The sequence below is a fragment of the Zalophus californianus genome, chromosome 12 (genome assembly GCF_009762305.2).
Source record: "Zalophus californianus isolate mZalCal1 chromosome 12, mZalCal1.pri.v2, whole genome shotgun sequence".
NCBI classification, from domain to species: domain Eukaryota; kingdom Metazoa; phylum Chordata; class Mammalia; order Carnivora; family Otariidae; genus Zalophus; species Zalophus californianus.
Genome location: NC_045606.1, coordinates 60,004,847 through 60,021,961, shown reverse-complemented (window position 1 = coordinate 60,021,961; position 17,115 = coordinate 60,004,847). Strand labels below are relative to the sequence as shown.

At 39.2% G+C, this 17,115-nt stretch overlaps 1 protein-coding gene across 2 annotated transcripts in view; it reads right to left on the bottom strand.

The window, feature by feature from the left end:
* Window positions 1-17,115, bottom strand: part of CHN2 (chimerin 2) — a 288,691-nt gene that overhangs the window by 13,901 nt on the left and 257,675 nt on the right. For both annotated transcript variants that reach the window (XM_027573992.2, XM_027573993.2), the window contains one exon: window positions 3,844-3,928. In XM_027573992.2, the coding sequence (XP_027429793.1) occupies window positions 3,844-3,928 (85 nt within the window). The remainder of the gene's footprint in view (window positions 1-3,843; window positions 3,929-17,115) is intronic.

Here is a 17,115-nt window from a genome sequence, read left to right as displayed (position 1 = left end):
ATTAGCCTTGCCCGGCCCTTTTGTAAAAGCCCAACCCAAATTATATGTTACCAAAAATAAAACTGAAAACACCCAAGGTTTGCTGTATCTTTCTGGAACATCTATCCCATTTAGAGGTGATACTCTCCACAAGCTGAGTATGAAATCCATCTTTACTCACAAAACTTAAATAATTCCCTTTTTCTCATTTAGCCTTTTCTGTTGCTGTACCATAAGAATAGAACATTTCTCTGAGATAGTTTTGGTGATTAGCTAGGTTGTTTGTAGGTTTGTTTTTTTTTTCCTCTTTTGGGACTTGGAACCTTTGGTCCACATGTGGATGTTTGGGTTTGGATTCCCAGAGCCAGTCTTGGTTCATAAAGGGTACCTAAGACTTTTGCTAGGTTGTTTTTCTAAAGTCCTGGATTCTCCTTTAGTGGAAGACATGATTACTCTCTCTGTAGGAATCTTTAATCTTTGGTCTGAGGGACCCATGACCATTGCCATCTTCTTCCCTTTTCCTGGACAGTTGCCTATAGTTTCCAGTACCTTCCCCTTGTTGGGCAGTTGGGGTGGACCATTTTTCCTTCTACTTGCCTTATTTTGACACCTGTGAGTGGAAATAATGTATAACGAGATACTGGTGGGAGTACCTGAGAGTTTACAGTTTAGGACAATGCCATGTAATGTGATGATTAGAGTAGTTATTTATAAAGCTCATATCAAGATCCAAAGCTTACAATGTACTTTTAAGTTCAATGAACACATTAAAAGCCTTGTTAGCAGTTGGAATCCACTGACAGAATTTCTCTAACAATAACAAGACACAGTCTAGATTTTGGAGAATAAAAATGTAATGCTTATTAAGCTGTTCAAAGTTGATGTGCTATCTATTCAAAACATATATATGTAATATATATACATTACACACATATAATAATGAATATTGTAATCAGCTGTTTAACAAAAAAGCACTTAACCACACCAAGGACTTGAGAAAATCTAAACTTCTATAAAATCTTCAAAAAATGATTTTTGAAAATCATTCCATGATTTTCATGTAATTTTTAGGCTGAGTTCTCTCTGCCTACCCTCCTTACAAAGAAAAAATCAGTTCTAAATCATCTTGGCTTTATCAACCTGAGAAATTCAACAAAGCTCAAGTAAACTTCAAAAGTATTTTGACAGATCAATTTGTAGTTGTAAATTTGGGCAAACTGAACCAAATAGAGCTGGTTTGTTTTCTTGTTTGGATCTCTTTTATAAAATAAGGATGATAATAGCATCTACTCCTAGGATTATCATAAGGATCAACTATATTAGTCTCTAAACTCTGAAGTGTGGTGAAAACTACATACAAGTAAAATAAAAGAAACAGCAAATATGTGAGAAAATATAAGGATACCCGGACAGCTATTCTTGTTATTTCACTAGTAAGTTTTACTACATTCTTATAAACTTCATTTAAAACAATTTTTTAAAGTTGTGATCAAATATACATAACATAAAATTCACCATTTTAACCATTTCTCAGTGTACAGTTCAGAGGCATTAAGTACCTTCACATGTGTGCAACTGTCACCACCATCCATCTCCAGAACCTTCAGCTTCCAAAACTGAAACTCCACTCATTAAACAGTAACTCCCCAGACCCTCCTCCCTCTCACCCCTGGCAACCACATTCTACTTTCTATTCCTATGAATTTGACTCCTGTAGATATCTCATATAAGTGGAATCATTAGCATTTGTCCTTTTGTGACTGGCTTATTTCACTTTTTATGATGTCCTTAAGGTTCATTAATATTACAGGATATGACAGGATTTCCTTCCTTTTTAAGGCTGGATGGTGTCCCACAGTATTGATATACCACATTTTGTTTATCTATTGATGGATACGTGGGTTGCTTCTAGCTTTTGGCTCTTGTGAATAATGCTGTTATAAACACAGTTGTACAAATATCTGTTTGAGTGCCTGCTTTCAGTTCTTTTGGGTATAGACCCAGAAGTGGAATTGCTGGATTATGTGATAATTCTATTTTAAATTTCCTTATAAACTTCATTTTAAGATCTGAAGCGACAGTGTGTTTGTGTAGAGTTAAATACTGACATTTTATTAAACTTAAAATGTTTTATAATATATAAAAATATTCAATATTTGCAAACTACTACAATTCCATATGCTATAAATAGTCTATTCATTTAAAAAATAGTTAAAATATGTAAAATACAGAGAGTTGAGAGGCAGCGATGGCTATTCCTAACCTTTAATGATCAGGTTTCAATTTTCCTGCTGCTCAGAAGAAATATGAGGCCAAATGGTTGCCATTGGAGAATATTAACATAACCTCAGAGTATTTTTTATTAAAAAAAAACAGAAAAAACAAAAACCTTTTTATTGCAGAGAAAATTGCTATTCACAGCTAATGTAAATTCCAGAGTTTTGTTCTCATAATATTGACTTTGGACCGATTTGCTACTCAAATTGGATAATACCCGCAATTAGGATATTTCTGGTAGGTATAATCTGGATAGCCTGAATTAATGACCACTGGCTGATTCAGATAGTCTACCGCTTTACTCAGTGGTTGAGCCGTGAGATACTTTGTAACTCCCAGGTGAGTAAGTCTTTTGTGTTAATTGGAGTATCCGGAACATTCCTGGACAGGCTGCCTCTGAGCCTGTTTGCTGCTTGTCTCATGGATCTGTGATGGGGGCAGGTAGCTTTAAACCACATACACAAGCACTACTTGACCCATCCAGGTACCACCACTGGTGATTGCTGTTATCTACACAGTAGAAGCTAAGGTAGCCCCTTCTGAGCAGAGAAAGGATTTAAGGTCCCATAGTCCTGTGAACCAAAGTGGGCATTATGGCAAAGTAGATTATCTTAATGTAGTATCATTAGCTTATTTTATTTTAAATGCTTCCTAAGAATTGTTTTAAAAAACCATACCCTAGTAGCAAGGAAGAAATCAGTCATGGTGTTGGTAGAAACCCAATCAGTATACCACAGGAGGCTATTCTTGCTCCTTGGCCAGGACTGCTCGCCAGAAAAAGTGTGGCGAGATGAATTAAGGAGCCCAGTTACACATTAGTTTGGCAATTCTTTGCTCTTTTGTTAGCTGTATTTTAATAAGATGTGTTATGTGCCGTTAGCACTGGGTGTGGGCATCCAGTTCTAGGTGGAAAAACACCTAAGGTTTCAAAGTGCTTTGAAAATATGTGATAGCCAATCAAGGTCTTTAGTTGCACAGCTAATCCGATAGCAGAAAAGTTCTAAGCATGTGTTCTGGAGCTGAATCAATTTTCCACCACTTACTATGTGGCCAAGAGCTATTAACAACTACCTCTAAGCCTCAGTTTCTTCATCTGTTCAGTGGAGAGAATAATTGCATGTCTTTAAGGTCTGTTGGTGAGACTAAATGGCATGATAAATAGAAAGTGCTTAGCTCAATGCCTGGTGTGTGGCAAAGGTTTGCCAGTATTTCTATTTTCATGCCTTGCCTTTTGTAGTAAAGTGGGGGATGGGAAAGAAATGTGGTTTTTCTATCTTTGCCATTCCACTGGAATTGACTTCTTTTTCTTTTAAGGACTGCTGCCTCTTTTGGGTGGCAGGTAGGTGCATAAGGAAATGTACTTGCTTGGATTTTTTTTCTTTTCTTGCATAAACATGATATTCTTTTTCATTCCAGCAGACACCTAGAACAGTCTCTCCATTAAGCATAGAGATGACTTGAACCTTCCAGAAAGCTGGACTTTTGAGCTAATCTGGATCTATTTCCCAACTCTGGAGAAATGATCTCCAGCTCAACATTATGTCACTTTATATAAGCGGAAAAGGATGAAGAAAGTTCTGTGTCTACCTGAGCACCGAACCCCTTGGGCGATGAGCCCCCACATAAAGTTGGCACAGTATTCACACCAGTGCGGGCCTCGGAATGTGTGGACCTGTGATCCAAAAAGAAGAAAAATGTCAGAAAATTCAATTATTTGAAGGGAGGTGGCCTTGGACATGAAACACATAGATGATGTCAAGAAACAGAGACTTCAGTGGGAGTGAGCATCCCTCACTGGGCCTTTTCTTTCCAGTGAGGTAGAGTTACAAACAGACCGGAGAAAAGAGATATGCTTTGATCTCTGAAAATCCTCTACCAATCCACCATGCCCCAGGCCAGAGTCAGAAAGGAATGTGGAGCAACAGTAAGATTATAGGGCCATGCCATCAGCTAAGGAATGAGACTCTCACCACCCCAAACAAGGCACTGTGTGGACAAACCCAAGATAGCCGGGGCTGGTCACCATAACCTGCATTTAGCTCTGCAAGTTCTGGAAGGTAGAACTCAATTATTGCATCCTTTTGACCAAAGTTGCTCCATGTGTTGAATATCCAGACAGGTATAAATAAGACATGATTATAGGAAAATTAGAAGGTTCCAAGGCTTTGAGCCACTTCCAAAAAAACAAAAAAACAAAAAAACAAAAAAACAAAAAACCCAGCAACAAAAACAAACCTAAAACCAAAAAAACAGGCATTTAAAAAAAGCGAGGGAGTTGGCTGACATGAAGGCTACTGTTAGGGTCTATAGAATTGCCTTCCCCAGAGAGAGGGTCCGGAGTCAGCATGCCGGGTGTGGCCTATGGGTGTGTAACTTGAAAATCCTTTCTGATTGGCCCAGATGTGAGTCTCATTGGTTGGTGCCCCAGCCAGTTAAATATTTTGAATATTATGAAGTAAGGATGGCTTTATCTCTAATTATTCAGGTATGGGTCCTCTTATGACTGGGCCATGTATTGTCATGATTTAAAACAAAAACAAAACAAAACAAAACAAAACAAAAATACATGTTCTCTAGCACCAGTGAGCTTCAAGACACAGAACTAGGAGATTCCTTGAAAGCAAATGTGGCCATCGTAAGCCAAAAACTACCACAGGCGGTCTACTTGGAGACATACAAACCCATGTGAAAGTGTTCTGAGTTTTTACAAAATTAAAATATTATGAGACATTACTAAGGACTTTCAAAGTTTTAAACCTCCATTAACAAATAAAAGAAATACAGACAACATTATCTTTTTTAACAGACTGGGAGGCCAGTCTGCTATTTTTTTTAAATTTTAATTTTTTTAATTTAAATTCAATTACTTAACATACAGTGTATTTTTAGCTTCAGAGGTAGAGTTCAGTGACTCAGTATGCTAGTTTTAATTAACACAAAAAATACGAGGATCACAACTATGGGTACAATTTGGGAAGATGCTCATCAGAGCTCTACTTAAAACAAAAAAAGCATCACTTTGAGGTCTTTATTTATATATGCCTCTAATTGTATAGACATGAAGTGGCAGACAAAACAGACCCGGTTCCCTCCTCCTGGAACTTATAGATTTGTAAAGGCCGACAGAGTGCGCAAGTTAAAAAATCAAAAAGAACAACTTACGACCATGGTTTCTACACAACTAAACTAAGTTTTGGCATTTTAGTTTGTCACAAGCAAACTGTCCAGTATACTATTTCTGCTATGAGAACCAATGGAAAAAAAAAAAAAAAACCTCTCAGAATTGTTTTTACTAAGAATGGGTAATTGTGCTGTAAGGAAATGGTGCTTAGGTATGACAAAGCGCCTTGTAGGAATGCAGAGAACCTGTCCCAGGGAGCGCTTGTACTCACACAGAGCCAAGATGCGAGGGCTCATTTAGAGGCCCGCTCAGATTAAACGTGGTCCTTAAAGAATCCCTCAGTAAGGGGTTCTATTGGCAGTTGAAGATTTTCTAAATTTAGCAATCAAAGGTTTCTTAATATTATTTTACTAGAAAGGCTCTAAAGGGATGGTGCTGGCTAATTATGGCAACAAAATTGATGGTTAATATACTGTTGAAATCGCAAGATCAATCAAATCAAATCAAATCATACAACTCCAAAAGAGAGGAAAAAAGTGTGTGGAAAGGGATATAAAAGAAAAAAAAAGTTTGCTACTAGAGAGACTTAAGAGAGGCCCCACTATTATCCACAGTGGTCAGAAAAGCTTCTCTTGGAAAGTGACTTCATGCTGCTTGAAGGAGGGGAAGAGCCAATCTGGTAGAGGCAGGGTTGGAGAGCAGGCAGAAGGAATCTACAGACGTCCTGCAGGAGCAAAAGAGTTTGGTGTGACTGAGGAAGGAGAAGGCCAGGGGGGCCGGAACACCAGAGTGAGAGGAGAGAACCTGGCTGAGGTTGGAGGTAGGAAAGGGCCTTGAAGGTTTTATTAATGAGCATAGATTTTCTTTTAATCTAGGTCCAATAAGAAGCTCTTGAAGGATATTAAGTAGGAAGATGATTTAAAAAAAAAAGATATTCTGACCACCATGTTGAAAACAGATGGGAGAGTATTCATAGTGAAGGAGATTTGCAAACTAGTTAGTAGTTTCTCGTTGAGAAAGGATAGAGGCCAAGATTAGGGTGCTGGATTTGGAGATGGGAAGTGGATGGATTTGAGGCATTTTTTTTTTAAAGATTTTATTTATTTATTTGACACAGAAAGAGCACAAGCAGGGGGAGTGGCAGGCAGAGGCAGAGGGAGAAGCAGCCTCCCCGCAGAGCAGGGGGATCCCGATGTGGGACTCGATCCCAGGACCCTGGGATCATGACCTGAGCCAAAGACAGTCGCTTAACCAACTGAGCCACCCAGGCACCGCCTCCCTCTTTTTTTTTTTTTAAAGAGAGGCATATTTTTAAGACAGAATTCATAAGACTTTATAATAGAATAAATGTGGATCTTTGAGGGAAAAACGAATGAAGAATGACTCCTAGATTCTAGCTTTAGAAACCAGGTGGATGGTGATGACATTTGCTGAGATAAGGAAGACACTATGTGGGGGAAAAATTCAAGAATTCAGCTCTGGTCAGTTTAAACTTAAATGTGTTGAGCTCAAGCAGGAATGCACATATAATTCAGTATCTCAGAGGAGGAGAGAGGTTTGGAGGTATACATTTGGCCACCCCTGATGAATAAATGGTACTTAAAATTGTGTAAATGGATAAAAACTATTAGGGATAGAGGGTAGAAAATGAAGAAAATAGAGCTCAACCCAAGTCCTCTGTGCTCCAACACTTAGAAGCAAGAGTCAAGAGCTTTAGAAGCCAAAAGGTAAAGAGTATTTTAGGGAAGGAGTAGTCCACATTGTTCGATTCTGGGAAGAGGTCCAGTTTAATGAGGACTGAACACTGATTCAGACACATGAAGTTATTAGTAACCTTGGCAAGAGCAGTCTCTTTGGATCGTGAGGTCAAAAGTCATACTTAAGTGACATGAAGAATAAATGGGAGGTATGGAAGTGGAGAAATGTATAGGCAAATTTGTCAAGAAATTTGGCTATGATGTCCAGCAGAGCAATGAAATAGCTCCACGGAGATATGGAAACAAGGCAGAACTTTATTTTTTTTAATAAACAATGGGAGATATTAGGGCATGTTCACTTGTGGATGGAATTGATGCAATATGTACAAGAGACTGGAAATGAAGAAGAGAAGGAAGTGAAGGAGTGATGATCTTGAAAACCTGAGAGGTGCTGGGCTTTGTGTCATATATGGAAGCAAAGTCAAAAAGAGGAACAGTTGAGATCTTTCTAGAATTAGTAAAAGCACATCTTCAGATTCAGAAAAGCTAAATGAGTACATCTTCAGATTCAGAAGAGCTAAGCTACCTCAAACCTGATAAATTAAAAAATAATCTAACCTATATAGATTATATAGAAACTGCAGAATACCAAAGGACAAGCAAAATCCTAAAAAAAAAGAAAACAACAAAAACCCCCCAAAAAACAAACAGACAAAAAAACCCCAAGACCAAAAAAAAAACCCAACAGGTTATTTTTACAAAAGGACAGCAATTACGATGAAAACAGTTCTTTTCAACAAAAAGAAGCTAGTAGATTATGGAAAAATTTCATCAAAGTGCTCAGAGAAAATTACTGCCAACTTAACTTCTATACCCAGCTAATTACCATTCAAGAGTGAGGATGAAGTAAAGATATTTTCCAGACAAATACCAGGAGTGTTCACTCACAGATCCTCACTCAGAGAAATACAATGGGATATATATGTCTATAGGCAGCATTTTGAACCTAGTGGGAAAGAACAGGATTCAAGAAGCCATGTTGAGCAAGAAATTGGCAACAGGGTTCGATCTAATCAAGCTCTGTCTGCATAAAACAATAAGATAACTAATTTCAGGGGACTTAAAAACAAATTGGAAAAATGGCATGGGAGATTGGAGGGGCTTAAAAATGTTAAAGCATTCTACAGTTCTCATCATTTGGGGTATGTAAGCAGAGCTGCTAATTAACTGAGGAAGATTTTAAGTTAATTACACATGTATTAGAATTTTCAATATATGCAGAGAGAGTGGGACGGAATCTATATAATGTGTAAGGGAAAAAGAAATAAAGATTTGATCAAGCCAATAAAAAGAAAGAAAGACAGAAACAAAGCCATAAAAAAGCACAGTAAGGACAGGGGGAAAAGAAAAAAGAAAAATCCTTGTACATCTCTAATCACAATACATATCAGTGGCCATAACATCAAATAAGAGACAGAAATTTTCAGATATTCAAAAAACCTTTGCAAGAAATACACTCAAAACATAATGTAATAGAAATGTTGAAAGTGGAGGAATAGAAAAAACATACAGAGCAAATAGCTAGCCAACAGAAACCCCAAATAAATATCTTGTTATAAAAAATATATTTTCTTTATTAGTGATAAAGATGGTCATTACATAATAATTAGAGATTTAATTTTACCCTAAAGATATACTAATCCTGAGCTGCTATGCACATGACAACATGGTCTCAAAAAACATAAAACAAAAGTGGAAAGAATTACAAGGAGAGATTGACAAATCCGTAATCATAACGATTTTAACATCTATTCACAGAAATTAATAGATCAAATAGATAAAGTTAATAGACTGGGTATAAAAGGGACCTCACACCCAACAATTCATAGAATATGTACTCTTCTAAAACAACACATGAAATATTCACACAAACTGACCACAAACCAAGCCTCAACATATAGAAAAGAACTGATATGATAGAGACCATATTCTGACTACCAGTCAATAAAATTAAAGACATGGTAAGCAACCAAACCCCAGTATATTTGGAAATTTAAAATAATTCTACAAATACAGCAAAGAAAAAAATCTTAATAGAAATATGGTATCGAAAGACAAAACACTCCTTATGGGGTACAGAAACTTTAAATGCATATATTAAAAATAAAGATTGAACACTAACAAGCTAAGTATACTATTTAGGAAGCTAGAAAAATAACAAAGTGAGACAAAAAATAATAAAGATTATTGCAGAATATAATGAGATAGAAAGAAAAGATAAAAAATAAAAAAAATAAAAGGTGATTTTAAAAGATTTCTAAAATAAGCAAAGTTTGGGTAAGATTGATCAAGAAAAACACGAAGTGATAAAGAGAACATAATACAAATGCAGTGAAGATATGAAATACAAATCTTGAGAATACTAGCTTTATACTAACAAAATTAGTTCTGTGACATGGATAATTTTCTTAAAGACTATCAATTATAAAAATGACCCCAAATAATATAGAAAACCTACATTCAATTATATCCATTAAATAATTGCATCTGTAGTAAAAGTTGTACCCTCAAATAGTTAAAGGTCCCAAATGATTTTCTTAATTTATCAAATCTTTTTTTAATTAAAGATTTTTATTTATTTATTTGGTAGAGAGAGAGAGAGAACATAAGCAGGGGGAGTGGCAGGCAGAGGGAAAGGGAGAAGCAGGCTCCCCGCTGAGGAGAGAGCCTGACATGGGACTTGATCCCAGGACCCTGGGATCATGACCTGAGCTGAAGGCAGATGCTTAATGACTGAGCCACCCAGGTGCCCCAAGTTTTATCAAATTTTTAACAAACGAATCATCTCTAACCAATATAGACTATTCCAGATTGGAGGAGACAAAACAAAGAAAAGGTCCAGAATTTGCTTTATGAATACAATTTTGATTCAAAAACTATGCAAGAACATGAAAGTAGGATTATAAGTCAATTTCATTATGACCATAAATGTAAAAATCCTAAAAAAGTAGCCTACTGAACGTAGCATAATTATTTTAAAATGTTATGACCAAGGGGGGGCTTATGTCAGTACTTTAAGGTAGATAACATATCACTAGTATTCACTACAATAACAATTGAGAGAGAAACCCCATAATCATTTCAAAATTAGAACACCAATAATCGATAAAATTCAACATCCATTCATAACAATAGCACTTAGCATACTAGACATAGAGGGAACTCTCCTAAAAATAGAGATTAAGGGTATCTCTGATATACACATAATAGTCCTTGAATTTAAAAATGAAACAGAACAATTTCCTTTAAAGTCAGCAAAAAGATAAGGATGTCTATGAATACTTCTCTTGAACATTATCCTGCAGAGTTTAGCCAGCATAATAAAATAAGACAAAGAGATATATAATTGAAAGAAGAAACAGGCCATCAAGTTTGCTTAATATAAGAGCAATATGAAGAAATCAGCATTACTATACATAAACAATAACTCATTTTACTGAACAATAAAATTAAAGACTTCATTTACAACAAAATCTAAAACAATTAGAAAATAACTAAAGACATTAAGGACATAAATAAGAGAGATATTCTATATTCATGTATAGCAATGCTCAATATTACAAATATGTCAATTATCCTACAAATAAATCTATAAATCCAATACAATTTCAATCAAAATCTCCATGGTGCTTTTCACAAAACCTGGCAAGATGGCCCTAACATCCATATGGAAGAATAAAGCCGAAAGACTAGCCATAATAATTTTGAATAAGGAGAAGGTAGAAAAACACATCTGACCATCTATCAAGACTTCTATAGTTACAAAAAAGTAAAACACTGCAGGATGGACAAACAGACCAGTAGTACACAGCAGAAAGGTCAGGAACTAAATCACACCTATGTGGGGAATCGGTTCCACCTATCCACCATTTATTATTCACTCATTTATTCCATACTTACATGCTGATTGCCTGCTTTGAACTTGGCACTGTACTAGTCCTTGGATATATAAAGTTGAATACATCAGAGGGGCACAGACCTCCCTGCACTCAAGGATCTCATCTACAAGAATCAACAGGCAACATATATAATTATCCTATGGCAGTATAATAGAGATTGTAATACATTCTTTCTGAGAAGTCTGGGGAAAATGATAATTGAACAGAATTTTGAAGGATGGACAGGAGTTCACTAGACTGGGAAAGATGCAGTTTGGTGGGGAAGTAGTGTTGACTGGGGTGGTAGATGACTTAGGGAGGACATTCCAAGAAGAGGAAACAGCACAGCCAAAGGCCAGTGAGGCTGGGCTTGGTTTTTGAAAGGCATTCTTTCCTTGCAGGTCATGCAAAAAAGGACTGACGAATTATTTTCTGGATCATCTCCAGCGGATAAGAAATCACATGGGAAATATCTCCATACTTTGGGGTAAAAATGAAAATACAATATTTAGAAATTTGGAGACTAGCTGTAATGTTTACTTTACATAGACAAAATAGAAACTAGCCTACTGAATGCTTCAGGAAAAAATACAAAATACGCCAGCCACAGATTTTCTAAAATTTCACCTTTTGCCAATATTTAAAAAAAAATGCATATCAAAATTGCATTTCATGCTTATTAGCCCTGCCCATATTTCCCAACATCCTTTCTTGTTGATATATCCGCATTGCCTTCAATCTCATTTCTCCAGCTAAACAAATGCAGACAGACATTTTTTTGAATAGCAAAAAACTTCTCTGTCCCCACAAATACACATTCCCACAGAAATAAAACAAAATGGGGACTGAGGGGAACGTAAAGTTAGTTAAACATTATTTTAGGCCCACTGCCGAATTTCCTCTTTGTGATGGGCCACTGTTTATTTTCATGGCTGATATATTGTTCAATTTTCTTTTGGGTCCACAAGGACAATTGCCAAACAGTAGGCTCTATGTAATGCTGAGGTCACTCTCTGAACGCATTTCATTTGGGCTTGAGTTATGATGGCTACTCTCCCAGTGAAATACCTGATATCTTGAAAAATCACTGATCAGCTTTTTCCATTCTGTGAAGTTTATTGATTTTCAAGAATATCTTTTCAGAAAAAAAAAAAAAAAGAACACTTTGCAAACTCTAGGGCAGTAACTAAAATACCCTAGACAGGAAGAAAATACCCCAGACAGGAAGAATGTCTGTCCAAGACCATTATACTGGGCATGGTCTGCCTGGAATTCCAAAACCACACCAAACAGAAAAAGATGATATTACAGGAGATAAGGTACGTTTGACAAATAGCCCAGGAATGGCCACTTAGAAAAAACAAGAGCCAGGGTTGTCAAGAAAAATCTCAGGCGTTTCTCGAGTATCCCCTGACTTGACTCCAAATGAGCAGGATGTTATTTGTCTCACATCTGCTGAATCTGGAAGGCAGTATTCCCTGGTGGTTTCATAACAAGTATGTTTTGATGGGTCAGTGTAGACACCATCCAAGTGTGTAATCAGCTCAGACCAGGTTCTATTCGTGATGCACTACACTTGAGAAATGTTGCTTTTCCGCATCAGTGTACATCCACGTTTCTGAACGTGGGCACTATGAACATTTTGGGCTGGATAAATCTTTGTCATTGTAGGACATTTAGCAGCACCCTGGTGTCTCCCCACTAGATGCCAGCAGCACCCCTCGGCTGGCACAACCACAAATGTGTCCAGACTGTGCCAAATGTGCCCCAGGGGGCAAAGTGACCCTGATAGAGAGTCACTGGTATAAACTAAAACCCTATCTCCTCAGTTGGTGATTTTTATTATTTATATTAATAATATAAATAAATATGAGAACTTTATTCTTTTACTTTGATTTGAAAAGGACTCTTTGGGTCAAAGGCAGTTTTGTCTTAGCTGCTTTATATGCACAGAAGAGGGGGCTGGAGGTGGCTCAAGTCACTGCCAGCTACAAGTCACTGGGTTTGTGTGTGGGGGGTCATTGCCCAGAGTTACCCGAAGGGCTGGAGGGCAGGCACCTTGTCTAGGGTCACCCAGAAGGGTCAGCAGCGCTGGGCCTCCCGCACTCAGCCAAGGGTCTTTCCTGTCATCTACTGCTTTTCCCATAATCATGGGACACTGAACTCCTGAGAAATTAGGTTAAACTTTGGATTTTTCCCCTCTTGCAAGATCAGATGAAATACTGACCTTGAAGTGAACCTTTTCAGATGGGAGCGAAACAGCTGAGGGGAATCGCTCCGTCTGTGACAGGAGACTGGGCTTCCCTGAGAGGCCTGCTCAGCAGATGTTGCCAGAGGCCTGGGTTTCTCCACCGGGGCACCACTCACCCCCAGATCTGTCTATTCAGCAGTCATCCTACTACCTTTAAAATAGGATTTAATGTCTAAAACACTAATTGCCACAAAGCTTTCTGGGAATCTCCCCACTGCATAAAGTGATAGATTCTTGTGCTAACTTCCTCTTGGGTTTATGAGGGTATTAGCACTGACCTTCTGCTGACACTGCCCTGACCACCTCCAGGGCTCCTCCACTGTCTAGCGCATCTTTCCTCAACCCCAGCATTATTGATGTGGGGGCTGGGTAGCTCCTTGTGGTGGGGCCTGGGCTGGGCACTGCAGGATGTTTACCAGCATCTCTGACTTCTACTAGATACCCCAGGAGCACATCCCAGTTGTAAGGATCAGAAATGTCTCTAGACACTGCCAGATGTCCCCGGGGGAGCAAAACCACTCTTGTTGAAAGCTGCCCAGTAGAAGAGCTCACATTCTTATGTCCCCATGGTCTCTCTTGTACCTGGTAGTGCCTGGCAGATAACTGGCCCTCAGTCCATATTTGCTGAATAAAAAAAAAAAAATGCCTGTCTAAATAGTTTCCTCTTCTTAGAACTTTGAAAAATACCCAAATAATATGTACAGTGATCATTGGTCCTTTTATTTTTCTCCCCACAAAACACAAAAGGAATATTTCTCTGGACTTAACATGCCAGAATCAGCCATTTAGTCATTTAGAATAGCCCCTTTGAATGTCCTTTGGAATAAAACAAAATATAAAATTAATAACAGCTAAGAACTTGATATGGGTCAGACTAGTACATGATTTACATTTGAGGAGTAGCTTGACCAAGCCACTTCCCTAGTGTGTGGCCTAAGCAAGGAGTCCCTCTTGGGTTTGCTGTCAAAATCTATCCTCTTTCCACCAGGCTCTGCTGCTGGAAAGACAGGCAAAAGAGTGGGCAAAAGTGAGCTAACACATTTTTATGAGGTTAAGGAGGATGAGGGAAAGAGAGGGGTTTGCATATGGAAAGCAAAAATGTCTCGTTCCAAAGCAAATGCCCACTGGACTGATAAGAATGCAAAAAGCAATGACAGGCAGAGAAACTGGAAATGGGCCACATCACCCAGACCGGGCAGTGGTGGTGCTGCCACACCCTGGACAGGTGTCCTGACCATAGCTCCAGGACACACGCCGCCTCCTGGACTTCTGGTCCTGGTACCCAGGATCTCATGGGGTGGGCAGGCATGCACAGAAGGAGCCTGCTGCATGAGCGCCCTTGGACACATGGTGTACCTGGGAAGAGGGTCTACAGAGAGTGGGGGACATAAAAAGGTGTGTTGAGAAACCATTTCGTTTATGTTCAGACCAGGCCACTTTTGAGAGTCACCACACCAGAAGCTGAGACAAGAAGAGTAACCTGGGGCATGTGTCTCGTCTGCTATCCCCATGTATAAGACACTGGGTAGCAGGCCCCACCACACCTGCTGGCCAAATGGGGAATGACAGCTTCCCTGGTGCACCCTGATACGATCCACCTCTCTGGCACTGTCTGCTGACCCTGGCAAGGGCGCATAGCTGGAAGGGCTTGAGCAGAGCTAACACAAGTGCAACAAGCCACGGCTGGGGGCAGACTGTGGGGTGTGGTGGGGAGTGGGGAGACAATGAGCCATCTTAGATAGATAGGGCCGTGAGATGTCTGCTGCATGTGTTTCAACCAATATTCACTGACAGCCTGCTCTGGGCCAGGCCCTGTTCTGGACATGGGGGTGTCTGCAGGACAACAGACACAAATCCCTGCCCCCAGCCCCATGAATGAGTGTTTCCAGCTGAAAAGGGGAAAGCAAGCACACAAGTAAATACAGACCATGCCAGTGGTCAGTGCTATGGAGAAAAGTCAAGCTGATAAGAGCCTGCAGAAGGGAGGGGTGGGGAATAGGAAAGGGATGGAAGGGGATGGATGGGGAAGGGACAGGGAGATGGGTGGGGATGGGGAACACGGGGTAAGGTGGGGGTCAAGTGGTTTGCTCTTCAACTTTTAGAACTTTCTGGAGCTCTGCTCTCCATCCATATTCCATATAAGGAAAGAGGAGTGTCCTGCAAGGCCTGGGTGGAGGGAGAGAATTGAGTAGAAGGAGGGAGTGATGTACGTGCATGTACCTGCACACTGGGAGGACGGAGCTCCCGAGTGGGCTGAGCAGAGAAAATGCCCAGGGTCATCAATCTGCTTCCATCTGGCCTACCCCACATGTGAAGTGAGCACCTCTTTCCCCGATGGTCTCCTCCCTGCATCCTGTTCACTTCTGGCTCATTTCTGACTCCAAGTTTTTGCTCATGTCATTGGCATGGCCCAAAACACTCTTGCACTTTTCTACCGCACGCAGTTAATGAGAGAGGAAGAAACAGATGATAGCAAAAAGAAGGAAGAGCATGAAGAAGTAAGGGTAGAAAATGAATATGGAGACAAAGAAGGCTAAACACAAAAGCACAAGATGAGAGAGAGACAAAAAGATGAATAGCAAAATAATAATCAAAGCTAACCTTACCGGGTGCCACAGACCATAAGCGATTTACATGTATTCCTTAAGCCTTTACAACACTCCCATTCTACAGATAAGGAAACTGAGGCTGCAAGAACTAAGCTGTAGCTAGGAGGACCGAGCCGGCCACCGCTACGTTATCACTGCGCAAAGTGGGGAAGGAAGGAAGGACAGTTATCCAGATTGTTGGGGCTCTGGAGTTCATTAGCCTGAAGATTTTGAAGTTTAGCCACAAGGTGTCATTAGGGTAGACCATCTCAAAGAGAGCTCTTCTACCTACAGGAGAGTGTCTCTTTTAGTCAACTAGATAAACAGATGCAGATGTAAAATAAGGTAAATAAAGGAATGTTTTTTTTCTGTGTATGAAAGAGTTTTCCTTTCAGAGAGGATCCTGTCAATTCCATAATTTCTTCAACAAATACCTCCTGATTCCCAGTATGTGCAAGTAATCCCAGAGAATTTAGGATTCAAATGAGCAATAACTGCATCTGCATAGTGTTGAAAAGTACACAATTATTGCATGAGATGACGCATGAATTTAATTGGCTTCCAAAAGTTCTTGTTCCCAGAGTTAACTTTTGTCTTTTCCTTTTTTCTTTGCCTTTGCTTTGTTTAGAAAACAAGGACGGTAGGTAGACACTCAGGCATAGTGCTGGGGAGAGCTTTCTGGAAGAATGGAGCCTAAGTTCTCAACCTGTATAGGGGAGGGAGTTTCTGTTTGTTTCTCTTGATGAAGTTCCTGAGGAGAGCCAGGAAAAGGCCTTTTACCTGGGGAAGTGGTCCTCAACTGGGCAGAAAATCTTGTTGTGGGGTGAGGCTTTTAGATCTGCTGACAGATCGGAATCTCTCATAGGAGCCCTTAGGCAAGAATGCAGACCGGGCTTAGCAAGGCTTATTTGCTGATAATTGTGAAAATGTGATTATTTGTTCTTTTTAATGAACACTTACTTTATGCCATACATAGTACTCTCAAATAATAACCCGAATTACAAATCAAGAGAGTTTCTGAATAAAGCCTATTAGATGTCAGCCTTTATAAAGAACAAATTTGTGGTGTAGGTCTTAATTTTACACTAATTCCAAGCAGATGGCAGGGGGCCTTTGATAAGAGTTTTCTTTATTTGGTTAATTCAGTGGTGTGTTACTAAAAACCCACTGCTCTATTTATAGCACTGACCAGCTTTTAAAGGATTCCTCTAAAGACCATGCAAAATTCCCACTTAAAATGAGTTGGGGGTGGGGAGAGGGCTGA